This window comes from Coenobita brevimanus, chromosome 26 (genome assembly GCF_032717465.1).
Source record: "Coenobita brevimanus isolate Jiangsu-jjx chromosome 26, ASM3271746v2, whole genome shotgun sequence".
In the NCBI taxonomy this organism is placed as follows: Eukaryota; Metazoa; Arthropoda; class Malacostraca; order Decapoda; family Coenobitidae; genus Coenobita; species Coenobita brevimanus.
Window position 1 is genome coordinate 755,914 of NC_136979.1, and position 15,697 is coordinate 771,610.

General features: G+C 40.2%; 1 protein-coding gene across 1 annotated transcript in view; it reads left to right on the top strand.

Annotated features, from left to right (window-relative positions):
* Nucleotides 1-15,278, top strand: part of LOC145394121 (obscurin-like) — a 54,029-nt gene extending 38,751 nt beyond the window's left edge. Inside the window, exons 4-10 of the mRNA XM_080268101.1 lie at nucleotides 1,252-1,373; nucleotides 6,433-6,510; nucleotides 7,661-7,793; nucleotides 10,356-10,409; nucleotides 11,146-11,318; nucleotides 13,222-13,351; nucleotides 14,844-15,278. Of these exons, the coding sequence (XP_080124227.1) occupies nucleotides 1,252-1,373; nucleotides 6,433-6,510; nucleotides 7,661-7,793; nucleotides 10,356-10,409; nucleotides 11,146-11,318; nucleotides 13,222-13,351; nucleotides 14,844-14,986 (833 nt within the window). The 3' untranslated portion in view covers nucleotides 14,987-15,278. The remainder of the gene's footprint in view (nucleotides 1-1,251; nucleotides 1,374-6,432; nucleotides 6,511-7,660; nucleotides 7,794-10,355; nucleotides 10,410-11,145; nucleotides 11,319-13,221; nucleotides 13,352-14,843) is intronic.
* The last annotated feature ends 419 nt before the right edge of the window (nucleotides 15,279-15,697 follow it).

A 15,697-nucleotide genomic window follows, 5' to 3' on the forward strand; every position in this document is an offset into this window, starting at 1 on the left:
AAAATTCAAAAATCCTAGTGTGTTCAACTGCACATTATTCATGCCACCGGCCTAAAAATTTCTTATAAATGAAATCCTCCAATCACGAAGCGAAGTAAATAAATTCAATAAGAAAAACTATAACACAGAACATTATATAAGTTATCCTTCTACCCATAATACGGAAATACACTTTTTTTGTGCCATAGAAGGTGATAACTTAGACCGATGAGCCCCATTTTTTTCTCTGCCACCCTACCATAAATCCCACGAAGAAATCCCTCCATCTTACCCCCTGGTGCACCACGGCCCCTTAATGGCTTTATTTCCTGTCTATTGTTTTTTCTTGATGCCTTCTTCCATTTTCCTACTAAGTTTTCTATTTCCTTGCATCTTGCCATTTACATTTTTCTCCTTGATATCTTTAATTTTCTTGCTAACATCTCTATTTTCCTTCTTATCTTCTAAAAATTCTCTCCTCTCTACTGTTTCTTCTAGATGTCTTCTTCCTTTTTCCAGCTAAGTTTTCTATTTCCTTGCTATCTTCTCAGACTTTTCTTGCCATCTAGTGTTGTTTCTTTATGTCTTCTTCATTTTTCTTGCTAACTTCTCAATATTCCTTGTTATCTTCTCAAAATTATCTTGCTATCTATTGTTTATTTCTTGATATCGTTATTTCTTTTGCTAACTTCCAAATTTTCCTTGTTATATTCTCAAACTTTTCTTGCTATCTTTTGTTTTTCTTGATATCTTCTTCCTTTACCTTGCTAAGTTCTCTACTTACCTTGCTACCTTATCAAAATTTTCTCATTATGTTTTCAGATTTATCAAATACATCCCCAGTTTTGGAAACGACCTCCCCCCCCCTCACAGCCAAACAGATAATGAGTCGGGCCCGTCCAAAATTAAACACGAGTTGGATTTACATAATTACATTTGCATCTCTGATCTGCTCTGGATTTAATGCATGATGCGACGATGAATAGCACTGGAAGTTTCCATAGGGTACGTCCTTTGTTTTTAATTCACTCCTGATGGGATTAACCTTGGTATTTGTAATTCAGAAGTACACGATTTTATTCAACAGAGAGAGAGAGAGAGAGAGAGAGAGAGAGAGAGAGAGAGAGAGTCCGTTCATCTGTTTAATCTTACGTTACTGCCCACCACTGACGAGAGACATGGTACACTTAAGCCAAATTAATGTGAACGGAGTATAGTGTTGCAGGCTTTTTCTCGAGCAATTTTCAAGCCATATTTCTTTGCCCTCTTCAGCTTGGTGCACATGGATGGCCGGCCCTCACTTCCTGGACGCCCCTGTGAACATGACTGTGACTGTGAGTGAGGGAGCACACGCCTTCCTACCCTGCAGAGTGGCTAACCTAGGCGACAGATCCGTGAGTACTCAGTGTGTGTGTGTGTGTGTGTGTGTGTGTGTGTGTGTGTGTGTGTGTGTGTGTGTGTGTGTGTGTGTGTAACACTTAGTAAAATTGCATCTATTAGGAGTTGAAGAAAATCTTAGTCTTCACTCTTATGGGATGAGGAGACATGGATTCATGCTTCAGTCATACACTTTTACTTTTTATATTACATACTTTAAATTTATATAATATTAACATTAAAATTTGCGAGATTGAGCTGCAGTATACCAGCAAACACAAGAAAAATCGATATATAACTTTTAATAAAAAAAAAAAAAAAACTGAATTTTATTTATCTAAGAAAAACTTTCCAACCGTCGAAACGAAGTCTGAGATTCCGCCATGAATCGAGTTTATTGCCGAGTATAAAAATTTTATGGTGAAAAGAATGCTGGGGAAACGTGATGAGAATAACTGTATCCAACGGCATGATGGGAAAATGTAAGTTTGCTGCACATACTCGTAAGCTCTAAACCCATTTTGTTTGACGGGTTTTGGAGAAAGATGTTGACATCGATATTCGTTATGGATCTTGACATGGATAAGAGTATTATTATTAGAAATGAGGCGTACTTATTACTTCATTCAATGGATTCCCTGATTTGCAAGAAACGGATATAGGTCAATATTTCTTCCAGCTACCAATAGTTATGCCAACAACAGGAAATTCATTAATTATGAAACTAAAGAAATTCATTTTACACTCTGACGTTCGAATCTTTTATTATGGCCAACACAGGACCATTTTGTTCGCTGGTGAAAAATGTTAACAGTTTTATAGTTGCAGACTATGTTGATAATCTGTGTAGCTGCATTACCCCCACCCCTTCTTTTTTAATGGTTAAAAACAAATCTTTTCTCTCCAGATATATATCCTAGCAGTCTCGCAGTATGCTACGAGAGGTCTGTCCTCAGTTGTGTTAAAAGATATAGGGGTAGCAAGACTAGAATGAAACATAATCGTGTTGAAACTGACTATAATACACGTAAATTAATGCGGTATTTTTCTAGAATAAGTAACTTTCAATTTAAAGTGTGATAAATGGAGAAAGTATCGATATGGCAGTACCCAAGTCTCTCCTTGTAATCGCCGTTGCCAGTAATCCATCGGGCTATTACTCAAGTCTTGGTTCTCAGAGTCAGGGGTATGGAGGTTCGATTCCAGGGCTGACCATAAGATCTTTAAACTTTTACCTCAGCTTATTTGTATCTGAATTGAATAATGACAGAATGTTTGTTTGACGGGTCGTGTCGTGTTCCGAGGAAAAACTAGGAATGAGCACTAATTGTGTCAGGACTCCATATTATAATTACAAATCATAATAGATAGCATGATGGATAGATAGATAGACAGACAGATAGAAGCAGCAAGTCAGGGGATGAGATAGGTAGTGTGTCAGCGAGAATCGGGCAATGGTAAACATGCTTACACACTCTAACTCAAGGAATGCTTGATAGGCACACGAGCAGTGCCTCGTGACCATACACACACATACACACATACTCACACACAGGCTTCTAGAAGCTTCACATCAGAATATTCCACGTGACACGAACCCTGCTAAAATAGGAATTTAGGAAGCAGAGCTCAGAGGGAGGTTAGCCTTAGAATCGACAGGTAGTAGGGAGAAGGAGGCTAGCAACATGGGCGAGAGGGTGGAAGAGAGATAGAGAGAGCGAGAGCGAGACTGGAGGTAGCTCGCGGGACTCTATACTTCACTCGTGTGTGAGAGACTTTGTTAATATTTCCAAGACAAATAAAAATAGTCCCATCCTAATCTTAACATCTCCTGTCACTGTAGTCGATAGCATTCATTTAAACCTGCCTGAATATTCTTTTTGAGGGAGGTGATGGTGGTGAGAGCTGTAGAGTAACATATTGTGTAAAACGTAGTCAATGGTTCGATTTTAGGTGTTGCTGTGAAAAAGCCGCGAATTCTGAATCCATTATCATCATGTTGGCTGCTTCTCTCATCATGTTCGCTGCTTTTCCCACCATGTTTGATGCTCATCCATACGGCCTGACCGACACGTCAGAACACTCCATCACCATTATATCATTAAATTTCAATGTGGTGTGCCAAGCAATTCAGAACCGAGGAGGTGGGGATTAATGTCCAAATATCTGGTGGCACGTGAGGGATGCAGTAACGAGCGCTCTCTTGGTGTGCCGTAGATCGATTACTAGATCTTGGACACGGTTTTCTAAATCTCAGATTCAAGTCAAATGCAGATATATATATAAAGAAATGAAATAAATATACGTGCAATAAATCACTGTACCCTAATGTTAAGCTTATTAAAATCCTGGGAAAGGCAAAACGAACATCAGTTAAAAAAGTGAAAAATGGAAACATTAAAGCACACACTCATTTTATTAACGTAGCAAAACTGGATGGATCCTGATCTCTACACAATTATCCGTCAGTACAACGAATGAACTGAAAAAATGTAAAATGTATAAGATGTACCTGACCGCGTGCCTTTTGTGAGGTGGGCTCCACAAAGATCCTGGAGCAATTTCTTTCCCAAGTCAATAATGACCCTTCCACCCACGACACACCACATTCGTTTCTCGTATTCTTCCACATTGCTCTTTCCTCTCCTTCTACATTTACTACTCTAGCCTTTCAACCATTCACTGACAACCTCTTTATCACCATGGGGACTTGTCTACCTTCCTTTAGTTAATACCAGACAATATTATTTAATTTAGGGAGGTTTTCTATTAGAAAAACGGATAATGAAAACTTTAACTCATCTCCTCCAGTTCGGAACGCGTCTCGTGAGCTGAATATAATCGTCTGGCAGCAGGAACAAAAATGTACAAAGATCTTCTCGCATTAAACCCCTTGAGGATAAAGATGACATTTTTATTTTATTCTTGCTGTAACCAGAAAGCTTTATTTAGTCGATGATAGCCCTGTAAAAAAAAAAGTCATATCTAACCTATGCAGTAAGAAAAATTTCTCTAAAGCTACGCGTAATGGTCTGGTGACAGCTAGACGAAATGGTATACTGTCATGTTAAAGTGGTTAGTATGTCGCTCTCCCTTCGTACCATAAAGCTACACCATCGTAAAATCCGCATCCACTCACCTTTCTTGTAGCATGCCGTCTTTATGCTTTACTCTTACTGCAGCCAAACATTATACCATTTAGGAATAGCTATCGTCTCCATAGTACAGTCCTCCACACACCCATCTATTTCTCCACATGCCATTGTAACTGCCTCAGTAAGCTCTAGTAAAATTATTTACGATCAGTAATACAGTGCCACATAACTCCTCACTCTTCATATACTTTACTGCTCTGCTTATTATGGTGCGCACTCCCTACACAATGTTTATTTTTGTTTTCATTTAGTGAGATCATCCTTCATGCTGGATTCTTTGGACATTGTAATAGCTTCTGACAACTTTCATATTCTCCATTTCCATACTCATAAATAAAGAGCCAAAGTCCGTCTCCACGTCTCTTTCAAACAATAATCACTGTCTTCCTGCTGCAGAAAAATGGTTTCCCCTAACTTCTCATTTTAACCTCTCCCAGTGCCACATTTCTATTTAAAAAATGAACTGCCGCAGTGACCTGTCAGACTTGTTTCACTCCATATTTCTCTCTCAAGACTTTGGCTTTTCTTCTTGCCGCTTATTATATCTCTTTATCTGATAAGTTAATGTTTTCACTCATCCATCCACCCATCCAAGCCAGGACCGTAGAGGACTGGGGACGGGCTATTCAGTCTCGATATTTAAGGTGTGGGTGACCTGCCTCACTGGCCCTTGAGTGGCATTATATGAACAATAAACACTAACCATGCTTTGGACATAAACTCTTACATAGTTCGTGTGGAGCACCGCAGTCCTCTAAACCACCAGGCGCCACACCCAACGCAGTAAATGGTTTTCTGTTTTTTCTGTTATAATAAGATAAACAGAGTATGCCGATTAAAATGGTTTACGTAACATGATGTATATATACAGTACTATGTAGAATATATAAGAAATACAGAAAGCTTCCTAAACCTACGAGATACTTTCCACACACACACACACACACAAACACACACACACACTGATAGACTGACGGGCTATATGGAGAAGATTGCGTTATTAGAGAAATGCAATAAGATGAAGCAAAGAATTATTTGAGAGGGAGGTGAGAGAATATATGTTATAAGTTAGTGGAAATGAAGTAGTTGGAGGATATATGACACGTTAATAGTGAGTGGACAAGAGAGAGTGAAGGAATGTGATGGCTTGGAATGAGAAAGGGGAGGGAAGTAAGATGTACAGTGTGTGTGTGTGTGTGTGTGTGTGTGTGTGTGTGTGTGTGTGTGTGTGTGTGTGTGTGTGTGTGTGTGTGTGTGTGTGTGTGTGTGTGTGTGTTTGAGAGAGAGAGAGAGAGAGAGAGAGAGAGAGAGAGAGAGAGAGAGAGAGAAGCCTGCTATACCACTTCACACAATGGTTCGTAGCGTAATTTCCCTTATGCTCTTCGTGGTGCCATATTATGTGTCACAGAGAAGTAATTTATCCAGATGCCGGAAAGAAGCAGTATTTATTAACTCTACCAAACATACGTAGTGAATAAAACTGTTTAAATAAATATACCTCTATTTTTCACTCGTTAAGCTACCAGTTACTTCATAATATAATCACAGTTATATAGCAGTGACAATGCAAATAATAATAATAATAATAATAATAATAATAATCTACTATCTATCTATTTATTGCCAGACACATAATAATAATAAAATAATAATAATAATAATAATAATAATAATAATAATAAAATAATAATAATAATAATAATAGTAATAATAATAATAATCTCTGATACTTGTTGGCTATTATGGATACCTGTAATTAACGTTAGGAGCCTTCATTAATACTTCTCCAGGTGTTCTCCATCCCACAGGTGAAGTAAAATGCGAAGAAAATGTATTAACGTAACTGTGTTGGAGACCTATTTATTCCCTAACCTGGCTAGGATTCTCATTAATTACTTCAGGTGTTGTTCATCTCCCCCAGGTAACGTGGCTGAGACGTCGCAACCTGCACATCATCTCAGCCGGTCTCCTTACCTACTCTCCAGACGACCGATACAGGGTGAGTCAGGGCCTGGAGTGGGATTTTCATATTTACGATCGATTTCTCTCGTAACTTAGATATATTTTGTACAGGAAGACCTAGAGACACGGATAATTCTGCATTCTTCTCTCCTTGATCCTCCTGCAGAAAAAAAGTTATAACCTAAGATAATTTTCCTCTCGTAACTAAGACTTTTTTTTTTTGCAGGCGTAACGGGAGACTTGGGAAAACCAGACACTCTCCTTTTCTTGTCCATACTGCAGACAAAATTTTCTGGGTGGCATAGGAGGCTTGGTATCACATTTTTCTCGCGATAGTTCTTTCATTGCAACTTGGTCTAGATTTTCGTCGTCCTTGTGTAGCTTATTTCACGTAGCTCAGTGGTAAAAAGGACAATGTTGCGGCTCTACATCCTTGTCACTGCACTTCTTCGTGACTACCACCATATTCTAATGATAATCTGTTGCTACAAGTCATGATTTCAAGATGCAGAGATGAGAACTGCGGGCCAAGTTAGAGTAAAAAAAGAATAATTTATTTTCCATGTTATCTCTCTTCCTTTGCGATTTGTTTCAGATATTACAACTTAATAATTATCTTTAAAAATAGTTCAATATTATAGATATTTGTACAGCTGAAGTCACAAGTCTGTGTAACAGTATATGGTACAGTACGCTGTAAAGAATTTTAAAGCAGTGTGTTTTTTTAGGTCATTTTGTATCTACACTCTTTTCACTTTAACCTGGCTTAAAACTGCCATCTCTCTATCTTGAATGCTAAGCTGCAACAACAGATTAACATCAGAAGATGATGTTAGTCCCACGGAAGAGCTATGAAAAGTGTAACTTAACACTGTCTTTTCCTGGAACTCTGGTACATGAACCAAGCTGCAAAAGGACAAAAATGAGAACGAAAATAAGGTGAAAAGAGAATAGCTAAATGACGCATAACCATTGTTTAACAGACGTCTGGCTAATGTGAAGTCATTATGCATCTAACTTAATGGCTTCAGTTAACTTCTAAATAGCAGCGAACTTCAATATTTTTTAACCATTTCCTCTGTATCTACATGGACTGATAGTTTGCCCCTCCATACCAAGGAAAATTTAGCCGAGTGTTAGACTACCCAGTAAAAACTGCTTAGAGTCCTTCATGAATTCTTGGCCAGGTACTGCATCCCGCTGACTCAGAGGAATGGACGCTGCACATCAAGTTCACTCAGCCAGGGGACGGAGGCTGGTACGAGTGTCAAGTTAACTCTGACCCCAAGATAACAAAACCTATCCTTCTCGTCGTGCAAGGTGGGTTAAATATCTGTTCTGTATTGTTATGCAAGTGATCCTGACTACTAAGCTGTTCTGTTATACACTGGAAAATATTATTCATACTAAGGTATATGTGACAAAATAAAAGAGCATAAACAAGTGAACGCACCCTGGATATATTTCGCCTTAAGCTCAAACGGTTTTTGTAATTTACTGAAGCACACACACACGCACACACACACACACACACACACACACACACACACACACACACACACACACACACACACACACACACACACACACACACACACACACACACACACACACACACACAGAAATACATGATTAAATGTGTAGGTTTCGCATTCCAACCAGCACTTTGCGGAATTCGAGGCGAGTGGTCTGACCAAATCCTCTTAAATCAGCCCACTCACGCCTCCTAGTTTTTCTCCTGCCATGTTGTTAAGTAAACCTCTCCTGCTGGCCAGTGACCGCGAGCTTAAATTATCAGCTTCAGCCTACCACAAGCTTGCAGTCAAAAAGAATTAGTTGCTTTGTTTTAGGGATAAATGCTCGGACTAGTGTTTCTGTGCGACGTACGTTCCTTGTTCATGTTCTCCTTTCTATTTCCACATGTCAGAATTGTGTACGAGGTAAACTGTGACCAATCCAGGTTATGCAGCCAACTTCACTACATTTTCTTGTTCTCTTTGGCTATTATACTTCGATACATACTGTATGTGGCACAATTTTATCATGTGTCTGTGTCAGAGAGGTCCCTTAGCTGTACAAGGCTCGTGAAACTCTTAGAGAAAAGTTAGGTATGAGGGTGCACTGTATTTAATGAGGTGATGCATCATTATCCCGGGTGTGAACGTATGCTTGGATTACCATGAAAAGGACATGTACGTCTTCCAAACAGTCGTACGTGTACTATGGGCAGCACTGGTAGTCATCACCGGTGTGAGTTACAGTTGCCAAAAGGTTGCCAGGGTGAAAAGTGTACATAACAATGTTTCTAAAATACCTTTGCTGGTACCGACATCAGCTGTGTAGGAAGCACTGTCGCCAACATGTCAAGACGGTTTACAACAATGTCCTTATCAATGTTTCGTTGGTGTGAACTTGACTTTCTATTTCGATGGTAACCTTGTCGCCAACTGACGTTCCTAATAATGTTTTTGTCTGATGTGGATACGACCACAGGAAGGGACATTTTATACCACGCTGCCTCTCCTTTGTGAGGCAGTGCATGAGTGAGGCTGGTGAGTGAGGCCGCAGACTTGGATGCAGGTAGTGTTGTGGCGGGAGGATGAGTCAGCACTAAATCCAGGTCTCTTATCTTTACGTGATGGGAGAGCTCAGTTTTTGGCACATCAGCAACGACCAAAGTTAAAGGTGCAGAATGATGTAAAAAGACAAGTGAAGCATTTTTTACTATTCAGAAAGAAAGTATGAGAGACTAGCGGACTTTTTCTCTCAGTTGATCAAAGGAAAGTAAGAATTAAGTTCAGTTAATTTCATGCTGCCTGAACATATTCCATTTAAAGATCGCAAATCATAGGCAAAAAAAGGGCAGACTAACAAAGACAGTTTCTTATAAACAGTAGTGCACATGAAGGACTGAGAATAGTGATTGAAGTAGCCTTGCATTACAAAACTAAAAAAAAAAAAAGGTACTACTGATTTGCAACACGGATGAGACATGAAAACTGCATTCTTAGGCAAAATACATGGGTAAGACGAAGTATGGAAATGACATAATGCGAGGGGAAATAGGACAGCAACTGAAGTTTGGTTTACGAGACACAGTGATTCGCAAATTTTGACTTCATTTAGCCGAAAGCCATCTAGTACATCAGTAATTACCCTACTGAAAAAAGCAATATACACAAATAAATAAATAAATAAATAAATAAAAGCCAAGGAATCATTTATAACAACAACCACCGAAAAATCGCTCACTAATCTACACGACGTTAAGGTACCGCTGTGTGCAAAGGACGCCATAATTTTCTGAGTCTGCATTTTAATTCAACTTAAGATCGTAAAGTCAGCAACATTAGGGCCAATGCAAATATAATGCAGCATAAAACAGTGATAGAGACGGATGGTGCGGCAGTATAATCGAAAGTGGCCCTTGAGAGAAACGGCCGACTACTTAACCCATTCAATCCGTTGATATCATTTTCTCCTTCAGTCTTGCTAGCTGGGAACCGCCTGTCGTATGAAGGGTTAATGACGGCTATATCTAACACTTACTGGTCGAAAGTTCTCTCCTAAGGCGAATAAAAGCGTCTAAAATTAGTAGAGCGAAAGAGAGAGAGAGAAAAAAAAAACGTTACTGTACTGAGGGGGTTAAGAATTCAATCACGAAGAGAAGCCCTAATTTATGACGACAATTTCTGAAGCAGGTAGGAAGACAGAGCGTGGCCTCTCTGCATCACTGCTAGATGCACTCTGTAGCGTTGGATGCTAACTTAACATAATCAAATAACCATGCAGTGAAATGATTATATGCAGCATTTCTAATTCACAGTATTTATGAATGTATATTTTGTTCTAATGGACACAATACTGTACTTTCATTTTCAGATAAAAGTTTGGACGATCCATTTTACAAGCATGAACTGGAGTTGCCACAAAACGGTAAGTTAAGACTACGGTTCACCTTCCTAGAGTTTCCCTTGTCAAACCTAATAATTGCCTCATGCTAACCAAATGAATAACTAAGTGCGACAATTTTTTTTCAATGTGTTTATCACCTTAAATTTTAATTTCAATCACCATAAGGCACACTGAACTATCTACCTGGTTAAGTACTGCCATAAACTATTAGTAGTATGTTTTACGAAAGTCGGCATTACTTAACTACTCCGACTTTCTTTTTATGAGTTATGCTATGGTCAGGCATACCGTGTGCGTGTAATGCAATAGTAAGGCCACACCAAAACATACAGCCGTAGGAATTCCAATACATTTATATTTATCACGCTTTCTTAATGATTAAGGCAAATCCAGTAACATGCAATACATCCTTTCATCCTTTAATAAAATCACATGCTGGTACAGTGAAAAACGTAACTGGACTGGAACAATTTACGACAGTGTGTGTGTCGCTGGATAGGGACACCTCGGGGTGGCGCCGATGCACCCAAACAAAGGACTTGTCTGGATGCACAAACTTCCCTTAACTTCCCTCAACCCCCCACCCTCTCCCTCTCCCTCTCTCTCTCTCTCTCTCTCTCTCTCAGGATGGTGTCTGCAGCATTAGTTTCCTGCAGTCCACTTGGTTCACATCCGGATGACCCTGGAGGTGTAACTACAACTAAATTACTCTTACAAGGCACAGCGACCTCAAGCCACGAATCTACACTTCCCGCAGGTACGTCGGTGTACATCGAAGGAGCGAGTGAGGTGCACATCCAGCAGGGCAGCGTGTTGGCCATGACGTGTCGGGTGGAACACAGGCACCAGCCGGGACCCCAACACGTAGCATGGTACAAGGGCGCTACCAGGCTCCACTACGATAATCCACGCGGGGGTATTGCGCTCAGGGTGGGTTCGATTATAGTCTATCTACTTATTTATCTATCTATCTACCTACAACAAGACGCCGTAATCCCGCAAGGGGTTATGGTAATTCATTTTAGTGGTTCATATAATCATTACCTTTCTGTTTTACCTGTCTCTCTATTGCCTCATTAATACGCTTCTCCTATTCTCTTCAGTCTATCTGTATGTCTATCTACCTACCTACCTGACCAGCTATCTATCTATCTATCTGTTTGGTACGGCTATCTGTTCCCTGACACCGAATCCTGTGATGGGGTAACCTCGGGCGTTTCTGTTCATATTCACTATGGACCCCTCTCCCCACGACACAGCACTTTTCCTTACATACCCCCACACTGCATCTCTCATTCCTGTTCTGTGTTTCCTTTTCTATTTCCTCCCATTCACATCACTCATTTATACTCTTCTGGTAAATAATTCTCCCTCTTCATTCACTTCATTTTACCAAACCACCTTACAGTGTTTCTCTCCTTTTCTCACAACATCAGCCTCTACACCACACTTTTCACAAATTATTTCATTTGTCCTTCTATCCCTCCATGTTACTCCACAGGAACTTCTGAAATAACTGGGTTCAACAGTTCTCAGTCTTGATTTACGTCCATCAGTCATTGTTTACGTTTCACTGCTGTACGTTTGTGCTGGAACTAATGTCTTTCAATGTTTCTTTACTCGTATGTTTACATATCTGTTTCTCGTCTCTTAATCGAAAAGGATAATATCATCAGTAGTACGGTAAATGTAGTCTGTGTGTGTGTGTGTGTGTGTGTGTGTGTGTGTGTGTGTGTGTGTAATATGCTGAACTACATATTCTAGTCGCCTCCTTCACGGGCAAATAGGATATGAAAAATTTAATACGTAAAAAGGGAGAGACTTTGTTCCCAGCCTCTGCAATGACATACCGTGACACCTGATTGACAGCTGCCCAAATGAAAAATGTGTGCCCAGTTGCCTGGCCCACCAATCCTGACTGGGCACTGGTCGATAGCTGTGATCTATAATTCACCTGGTAAGATATATAAGCACACAGTAGAGCCCCAGACACACAGCGCCGAGACAGGCAACGCATCCCCGTCTCTGGCTGTACAAGCAAGGCGCTATTCACAAGCAAAGGCCGTATTCTGCTTCTCGATAAAGCAAGACGTCAACTCCTTGAATCCTGGGGAGTTATTTTCATCATATTCTTGTATCTTCAGACCATTTATTTCAGCACTGGAGAGACTTCTCGACCTGCCAGGGTTATATAGTCTCTGATACCCTTTTCGCTGCTGCTTGGGCTCTCCTAATCTGACTAAAATCGATTATCAGATGCAAAGGCAAAACAAAAACAGGCATCACGGCATTGCAGAGGCTAATACAGTGACATTATTTCTCCCGCAACTGGCACAACAAAGTATTCTCCACAAACCGATGATCATTTACCTCTAGCTGACTGCGTAAGTCATTCTGCATCCCAAACATTGTTATTTCAGCCCAAAATTGTAGGAGCCTTCTGCAGCAGAGGACACAAATGTCACCAGTCACTCTACATGTTGTTGAGGGGGTCACGTTATAATATAATTCAAATATTAATGTAACAGTCTGATTATTCCATAAATATAATGCATTTCCTTAATCCACTGCCACACCTGCCGCACCTGGTAAAACTAGAGAATATGAACATTACCAATATAGTGCAGTTTCACGTCTGATGTTGAGGTAAGAAGGATAAGTGGATATGTTCTGTAAAAGTCTATTGTATCATGAGCGAGGGTGTAATATAAGACCAAAATGAATGTGTGGCGAATCAATGAATGTACCGTAAGTGAATGTGAGGTGAGATCAGTGAATGTGCGGCGAGACTAGTGAATGTGGTGAAGTAACAGTGGGTTGTGTTGTTAGCCAGACTGAGAAGACGGGCAGGCGGACGGTGAGTCGACTACTGTTATCTGGTGTGACGCCCAGTGACTCCGGCCGCTACACCTGCCGTCCAGACACAGGGGGCACAGCAGCAGCCACCGTGCACGTACAGGCAGGTGGGTGCACTGTACTCAAGCTTCAGATTCACACGCACACTAACAAGAAATTCCCTGTCGTAACTGTCATCTATTTTTTTCCAGGAAGTATTGGGAAAGGAGAGCGCAGAATCTCCCCATATATCTTGTTCTTCCTGGAATAAACATCTTAGTTACAATGGGGAATTTATTGCAAATATGTTCGAGAATTCCACCTCAGGTCAGGTCTAATCTAGGCAGGGGAGTGGCAAGGCAGATGGGAATTGGCCAGGTGGGCAAGGAGAAGGCCATGTGGGCAAAGAGGTGGCCAGGTGGGCAAGGAGATGACCAGGTGGGCAAGGAGGTGACCAAGTGGGCAAGGAGGTGGTCAGGTGGACAAGGAGGTAGCCAAGGTAGGAGAGAAAGTGGTCATGTAGAAAAGGAGGCGGTCAGGCCAGTGAAGAGATTGTCAGACAAAGCTGCAGCCATTTTCCTCAATATAAAAATCAGATACATGAATCACACTCCCCATCCCATTCCGAAACCCACCCTGTTCTTCTGTAGGCATCCTCTCGGTAATCCTTTCTCACAATATCAGGCATGGTTTATCCTACCTCACCTGAGTCTAATATCACTAATGTTCCCATACTAACTTGTATAATTCACGCTCAGGCTGAATAATTTAATACATGATGAACTGGTGTGTGAGAACTAGACATACATAATCTACAAACAGACTGTAATGCGTAGAGTTCGATGTTCTAAAGAAGGAGACTGGAATTTGTATGGCCTAATATCAAATTAGATTTTATGGATTTCCATTCCAAGATCAATACATCTTGGCATATAACACTGTCTTCCTTCTCGTGGTCAATTTTATGCTTATTATAATTCCTAGGGATATGTGTAACCAATATTTTACTTGTCAGTTCCGTGTCTTAAGAGGTAAAGCTGTCCGCCCTTAAAGCTGCACGTGGGATTTGGCGCTGCTCTCAAAGTGGGGAAAAAAAAAAATAGTATCGGTGGATATCTAGCTTGAAACAATCCGATACCACAAACGATGGGTATTACAAAACTCCTGATGACTCCACTCCACGTTTCTAAACTTGCCTTCATCATGATGCACAGTGCTATATGCTAGTGACATTTGATAGCCAGTATTGTTATCACGAAGCATTTAGATGATAAAATATTAATCTTCTTGTAACATCCAGAGCTGTTTTGGTCATTTCGGACAATATCGGAACACTCCTGCGCTATAGTTTTCTTTTTTAATCAATTGTAAGCTTGAATAACTTAACACCCTTTCATGTGACAATGATATGGTATTCTTAAGCTCTACTACCTACATGCAAAATTTTAGAATGAGAGGTCAACATTTTTATTTTTTTGCTAAACTTTTGCCTAACCCCTATGTAAAAAATATGGATACTCTGACTAGATTATCGATGGGATTCTGCACTCTCCATGCCGAATCCCATCTACACTGGTTATGCTGGTGAGGCTTGTGTGTTACTTATACCTTGTCCCCCAGGCGAGCAACAACAGGCGGCAGTCCAGCAGAGTGGCCACACCGCCGCCTTCACGCCCTCACCCACACTGCTACTCACCGCCTTCCTCATGGCCGCCTCCACACTCTCTTATCACCATATTACCCTCCTCTATAACCTTACTTAACCGCTTCAGCTCCGTGACTTATTTTTGTGGTTTATTCTTGCTATTTCCAGACGATTTCTCGCAGCATAGGAAACCCTCTGGTGATAAATGGGTTAATGAAGTCTATATGTAACATCCTCATTTCGAAAAGTATACCTTACGCTGAATATAATCGTCTGGGGATAGTAAGGTCTATATATATATATATATATATATAAATCCTCTGGCTGAAGAGGTTAAGCACTTCTCATCATCATTAGAGTTGCATATGATATTTTTGTATTTGTTTTTTAACATAAAAATGCATATCTATCATTACCTCTCATGTAAATATATTGTACAGTACATGTAACTTGTTGCTAATTTGCATCAAATGTCGTGCAATAAATCTTAAATCATGTACTCCTAGTATTGCATTTTTCACCTTATCAAACTCTGTGCTTATGGCGGCAGAGTTCATTACACTGATTCAATGTTTATGGTACAGTAAGAGGGTATCACAGTACAGAGAGACATTACAATACTAAAGAGATGAAAAGAATAATAAAGGGATGCTGATGGAAGGAGGAGACATGGCAGCAAGAATGTGGCCTTTTTCAGTTAAAGTTAGGGTGATAAGTCTAATGTATGATTCAGGAGTGGCTGACCATTGGCAAACATGGCAATGGTTATTTTTAATTCTGCATACTGTACAGCTCCAAGTCAAACAACAGGAGAGTAAATGAGACGGCT